Here is a 6,883-nt window from a genome sequence, read left to right as displayed (position 1 = left end):
CCTTTCTTATAAATTTCTTGATTAGATACCTTGGGTAACTTCCAATCATCTAAATCATTTTGGATCTTAGGATAATTGATCTCTTCACTGTTTACAACAATATCTTGAGAATCACTGGTTCTCCTAGACATGGTTCTGAAAATTGAACTCATTTTAGGGTTTTTGAACTAGAGCCTAATAGCAGATTGACAAACCTTATGAGACGTCACCCCAACCCTCTTACAGCCTAACAAACGCCTATCCACGGCTAACAACGGCTCAACCGGCAGGGCTCGCGCTCCTAGGCACACTGCTACCTATCTTAGGATAGGCCAAGAACACCCAAAACAAGACCCAACTTCCCCTCCCGATGGCTCTGATACCATAGACACCCAGGACAAGGTCATATGCAATGAAAACATGAATTATGCCATGATTCAAAACAAAGAAGAGGGTTAGAAATCAAACAAGATATCCAACAAAGAAATTTAAAGAGAAGGAACCAAAAAACTTGTTAGTTCATGATAAGCTTAAAACCGACCATGTAGGCAGTACAAGATAAAAAACATAAACTTAAAAACAAAGCTTAATTAAAACCGACCATATAGGCGGTATAAGAACATAAAATGAAATGAAAATAAAACTTAATTAAAAACCATCCATATAGGAGGTAATCAAAACATACTTATATTATACATAAGGAGAAATATCTTACAATGGACAAAGGTAGGAAAGCTTGAAGGGGTTACATGATGAGAGAGAAAGAAGAGAGAAGGGAGAGCATAAGCTTAGGAGAGAAATGGAGCATAAAAATGAACGTGCTTACAAATGAGGACCGACCCTCCTTAAATAGGCAAAAAATGAATCTTGAATAGTAACCATGAACAGCAAACCCGTGTTTGAATAGTGAATAGTGAATAGTGAACAATGAATAGTAAGATTCACTTTTATACCGAAAACCCCCAAAAAACTCTCTTTCGGCTAAGAAGACATCTGGTAGACTGCTTTATACTGTGTAGACACATGCTTGCTGGTTTTGGTGCAGAAACTGCAAAGCTTGTAAAATATTTTTGTTATATATATATATATATATATATATATAAGTTAAAATAATGTTGGTTGTTTACATCTTTTTATTAATTTTCATAACCATTAATATTAAAGAGTAATGGAAATAATAGTTATATTGTTTTAAAATTTATTTCATTAGAACATGCATAATTTGTCAATTTTCTTTTGTTTTTTTTTTTAAATGTTAAAGGTGTAATAATACTATTTTAATATATATATATATATTACTTTTGAAATTAAAAGTTAATATTTTGAAAAAAAATCCATTAGTTAAAGGAAGATATGATAAATAATTTGGATGGTTTAATCCTACCTCGACTTTAGAAACTCTTTTCTATAATTAAAATTATTAATTATTCATTAATCTCATACTTGAGACATTTATAGCATCCTTGATAAAAAGATAGTAGTAAAAATAATAAGGATCATAATATAAAAAATAAGTTTTGAAGAGAATTAGTGAATTATTAGGCCATTTTATTTGTTGGCACTATTATTATACCATTAGTAGTTTAATTACATCCACTTCTTACTATCATTCATACAACTTACCTTCTATCATAATATTGTTCCCTTTGATACATGGTAGGAAATCACCTCCGATGAATCTAATGCCCTAGGATGATGAGTAGCAGATAAAAACGGAATGGGAAGATGTCAGAGTGAATTTGGAATCTTTTAGTATTTCAGAGATGGATAATGATGGTAGATTCGAACCAATAGAGTCTGCAAGTGATCCATTATCCTCAAAGTAACTAGAGTTCATTCATGGCCAATTTTAATGGAAATAATGAAGATATAGCAAATGCATATTGGAAGAAAAAAAAAGTCATATTGGACAAATACTTTATTAGATTTGGAAGAAGATTTAGGTAAGTTTGCTGAACTTTAGTCTTAATTTTGTTTTTCTTCTATTATTAATTCTCATTGATTTCAAATACCTTAGATTAGGTTTGGGTGTGGACAAACCGGGCCACAAGTGTTGTTAGAATTTGACATTTAGGAAATTAGGTGATTGAATGTTGATTGTTTGATAAATTAAAGTTGTGGTTAGAGTAATTTTTCTTCAAATTCTTTTACCAATATAAGCCATTGGATAGTCAAATGCCAATTGTCTTTGGATGAACATTTTAATTTGATTATGACTCTTTGATTTTGCGTTTTGATATTTGTAATTCACTTTCATAGTTCACAAACACATACTTTTTCTTGGTAGTTTGTATTTAAGATTTCATGTGTTCTAATATTTTTTATAATTATTTGTTTTAAATATTTTTTCTAATTAAATCAATCCTTAAACTTCTATTTAAAATTCAACTTAGTTCCTTTAAGTATGAAATTTCAATTTTCCAAATGACAATGCACACTACAATAAAATTGATTATTAGTGACAATAAATTTTGTCGCAAAAGATAATAATATTGTCGCCAAATAGATTTTGCGATGAAAATTCTTTCGTTTCATGGGCGTCGCCAATTCCTCGTCGCGAAAAGTTTTCGCAACGAATTAAATATTTCGTCTCGAAAATTATATAGAGGCAAAAAAAATTTTGTGTCTAATAATTTTTTATGATGAAAAACTTTGTTGCTAAATATACTAAGTGAAAATTAAGTTGTCGCCAATTGGTAAAAAAAAAAACAACAAAATTGATATTTTTGTTACTAAATAGATTTTGATACAAAACCTTATTTTGTTACCAATGGTTAAGGTTATATATATATATATATATATAATTTAAAATTAAATCATATCTTATTCAATTAATATTATATTGATTAAGTTTTATAAAATTATAACACCTGATTTAATAATTAAATTATGTGATAAGATAGGTCAAATACATAATTGATGATATTGCCACCAATACAAAAGAATATTTGTTATATCCACATATACAAATAAAGGTACCAAACATTACAATCCATATTTGAAAAATATGATAAGTTCCAAAACAAAAAGAAAAATAACAAACTAAAAATATTTACATGTGCAAAATTTTATAAAATTAAAAAAACACAAGTAAAAAAACTAAAATATACGTAAACTCTCGAGGTTTATTTGATGCAATCCATCTAGATCTTGATAAGGATGTGGTAATCAAGGTTCATGATCTTTGACTCTTAATATATCCAAATCTTGAGTCTCGCAGCTATTTTCATATTTCAACCTCTATGAAGGCTTGAGCACTTTCTAGCATTAGTTTGCCTTTGTAATTCCAACTCTTTTTCTACAAACAAGGAAAGTCAAATTGTGTGAGATACAATTAATTGAATAAATAAAAGTTCCATGAATACATTCAAATAAAATTTAAATGTCTAACTCTCATCCTATTTTTATTAAATGCCTAAGGCCCAATGCAAATGTCCAAAGTCCAAAAGCTATAATAATAACCCAAGCCCAATATCCAAAATTCCATACAAATATCCAAAGCCCACATGAAATAATAATGAGTTCCAAGCCCAAAAAACCAATATAAATATCCAAACCCAACAAGCCCAATATACAATACAAATGTTCAAGCCCAAATCAAATAATAATAACAACACCCAAACCCACTATCCAATATAAATGCCCAAAGTCCAAATCAAATAATAATAACAATATCCAAGCCCAACATCCAATATAAATATCTCAACCCAATATTCAATAAAACTGTCCAAGCCCAAAAGTCCATACAATTATTCAAAGCCCAAATCCAAAAAATGAAAATAATTAGGCCCAAATTTAATATTTCAAATTAAAATACAAATTCAATACACAATAATTAATCAATACAAATTAAAAACATGTTAACTTAAAATTAAATCATTCAAAATAAAACCCCAAAATCATCTAAATCCAACCCCTTTACACACAATATTCAAATTGACCAAAAACTTAAACACAATATTCAAATTAACATTCAAATTAACCCCAAAATTCACACACAATATTTAAATTAACCAAATATACTCAATGTCCAAATTAACCCAAAGTCTAAATACAATTATCAAAACAACCCAAAATTTACACAATATTCAAATCAAATAAATGCAAATTTAACACTAATAATACCCAAAAATAACCAAAAGCCCAAAATCAGTAAGTTAAATATCCAAGGCCCAAACCAATGCATATCTTAAAGCCCAACTGAAATAATAACAACAATACTAAGTCCAATATCCAAATCCAAATAAAATAATAATAACAACCCAAGCCCAATATAAACATTTAAGCCCAAATGAAATAATAATAATAACCAAGCCCACTATCCAATATAAATATCTAAGCTTAATATTTAATAAAAAATGAAATAAATCAAAATAAATCTAATTAAGGCCAAATTTAATATCCAAAATTAAAATACAAATTCAATACACAATAATTAATTAATACAAAATAAACATATACTAACTTAATTAAACCATCCAAAATAACATCCCAAAATTATCCAAATTTCAACCCAAAATTTATACATAATATCCAAATTAATCACAAACCTGTTGTAAGAAGATGCCTTTTGGGCTGACCTGTGTGAAGAAAAATCCATCATTGCTAAAGAGTGTTCATGATTTGAAATTAACTGCTACATTTTATATTTAATACAAGTAGAGCACCATCTTTGACTACATATTATGAACAAACAAGAAGCCCAACTCCCTTATAAAGCAATTTTATTGATCTAAGCAAGCAACCCATGCATCTAGACTCAAATTGGTTACATCAACGCTAAAAGCTGATAACAAAATTTTCTTTAAAAAGTTAAATTCTTTAGGTCAATTCTCAGTTGACAACAAGACTTCTTTTAAAAATATTAGAAGATATGTAGTGCTTCTGTAAGAAATGGGTGATCAAATTTTTACCCTCCAATGATACATGGAAATTTATGAGCCCTTAATGACCAACCAGGGTTCCCACTCAATTTGATGGTAGTGAACTTAACTACATAACTTCTCTACATTTTACTATTCGTTTATAGATTTTCCTAGATCGAGGAAAAGTGTAGGATGGCAGCAGCAAAGAGATCACTCCAACCTAAGGCAAAACTAACAAATGATAAAAACCCAAAATGCAACAAAAAAGGAAGATATAGGACTGCTAGATCATATACTGTTTTAGAAACTTGGACAAATCTATTAAACTCAAATACTTCCAGAAGAAATAATGATACATGGCTGTGAAGGTAGAACTTGGGAGGGACTGAAAATTTTCTTTGTAAGTAATAAGGCAAAGAATTCAATAGACATCTACATAACCCAAAACTTGCAACCCATATATGATACCAAATTTTCTAATTCATGCCGTGGAGACATTCATTTTGTTGTTCAAACTTAGATATTCTTATCCTACTGCCCATAGGAATAGATTAGAAAAAGACAATAAATAAACCATTCTATAGAGAATTAACCTAAGTTTTTAAAAAGACACTTCGAATAAACTAACCTCGAAATATATGCCTAAATTTCCATTCATTATCATGAAGATCCCTTGCAATTAACTCTTGGGCTGGAGGCTGCTGTGAAAAGTCCTGCAGGCCAAAAGTGTGAACTTAGAAATGCAAGGCATTTAAAATCAAGAGACCTAAAGCTGGATGATCAAATTATATAGTTGTAATAAAGATTTACCAAAGGAGGAAACACTTTTTCAGCTGCTCGGCGAGGAACAGAGAAGCCTCCATGTGTACTTGTGTCACTAGCTATCAATGTTTTACAGAAATAATTCGATGGTTGTTTGCTGGGCACACCCAACTCTGCTGGGAGGTACGCATCCTTTTGCTCTTGCTACAGAAAAGCCCATTTTAAACAATTGAAGCAGAAATGAAAAACAAAAAATCAGAAATCTAATTGAATCAATAATAAGCAGCTTACTGGACTCAATGGTTGTAACGTCATCTGCGCATATACTTCATCTGTCTCAAAATTGAAAAAAGAAGAATGGAGGGAAAAAGAAAAAAGAAGGGAGGGAAGAAGAGAAGGGAAAGGGGGGCGGCGGGAATTTAGGGTTTTGGGGGAGAAAGTGAGGAGAGAGAAAAAATAATAAAATAATAATAATAAAATAAAGAAAAATGAGAAAAATAAAATAATAATAAAATAAAATAACTAATAATAATAATACCAAAAAAATAAAATTAAAAATGGATGAGGGGGCAAAAAAAAATCAAATATATTTAAAATTGAAATACAAAGATAAAAAAAATGAGTTCAAAATCAATACAAAATAAAATTAAGACAAATTTTGGGGTTTATAAATAATAATAATAATAATAATTTAAAGGGATGAGTGGATCAAAATAATTAAAAGTCTTAAAATTAAAAACTAAGTATAAAATTTGGCAGATTTAAAAGGATGAGTGGGCCAAAACAATAAAAAAATCTTAAAATTGAAAACTAAGTATAAAATTGGACTCAAAATCAATACAAAATAAAATTATGACAAATTTTAGAGTCTACAAATATATTTGTCATTCATATGTAACATCTTTATCTTTTATTAATAGTTTTACAAATTTATCCTTGATTTTAAATACCTTATTGTTTTTTACACAATAAAATAATTAAATAATATAATTTTAATTAATAATAATTATTAAGAATAATAATTTATACTACTAAGGGAGGGAATCGAGTCTTAGGAAGGATTAGGAGAAGGAAAAAAAATTTCAAGATTACAAGTGCTAATGTGGAGGAAAGTATAGGTAGAGAATACATGGAATATTTTCCATTTTTGTTAATAGTATATAAAAATAATTTATAATTTTAAATATAATATAACCATTTTTGTTTTAGTCTCATTGTAGCATTGTTGGAGATTTTATCAGTGATAGATTAAACTTTCTGAAAGTGGATCAATAATG

At 28.7% G+C, this 6,883-nt stretch overlaps 1 protein-coding gene across 2 annotated transcripts; it reads right to left on the bottom strand.

Annotated features, from left to right (window-relative positions):
- Window positions 1-2,914: 2,914 nt before the first annotated feature.
- On the bottom strand, window positions 2,915-6,051 carry LOC100853250 (auxin response factor 12). 2 transcript variants are annotated; one of them, XM_010649147.3, is made up of 5 exons: window positions 5,898-6,040; window positions 5,655-5,810; window positions 5,473-5,557; window positions 4,530-4,559; window positions 2,915-3,277 (listed from the first exon to the last, which is right to left on the bottom strand). In XM_010649147.3, exons 1-5 carry the CDS (start codon window positions 5,919-5,921, stop codon window positions 3,213-3,215), a joined length of 360 nt encoding a protein of 119 aa, XP_010647449.2. In that variant the 5' UTR covers window positions 5,922-6,040; the 3' UTR covers window positions 2,915-3,212. The 2 variants fall into 2 exon arrangements, with proteins under 2 accessions (XP_010647449.2, XP_019074220.2); XM_019218675.2 differs by lacking the exon at window positions 4,530-4,559 and having other exon boundaries at window positions 5,898-6,051.
- Window positions 6,052-6,883: the final 832 nt, after the last annotated feature.

Source organism: Vitis vinifera, chromosome 15 (assembly GCF_030704535.1).
Source record: "Vitis vinifera cultivar Pinot Noir 40024 chromosome 15, ASM3070453v1".
Taxonomy (NCBI): Eukaryota; Viridiplantae; Streptophyta; class Magnoliopsida; order Vitales; family Vitaceae; genus Vitis; species Vitis vinifera.
The sequence above is the reverse complement of the archived record's forward strand: the minus strand, read 5'-3'. Positions and strand labels throughout refer to the sequence as shown.

What these genes read in the sequence shown, in the direction of transcription:
- LOC100853250 (XM_010649147.3), bottom strand. Translation starts at nt 5,921, where the DNA reads ATGACGTTACAACCATTGAGTCCA. An exon ending in AAAAAGTGTTTCCTCCTTTG is followed by an intron (nt 5,558 to 5,654) that starts GTAAATCTTTAT and finishes TTTGGCCTGCAG; the next exon opens with GACTTTTCACAGCAGCCTCC. An exon ending in AAGGCATCTTCTTACAACAG is followed by an intron (nt 3,278 to 4,529) that starts GTTTGTGATTAA and finishes CCTTGTTTGTAG; the next exon opens with AAAAAGAGTTGGAATTACAA.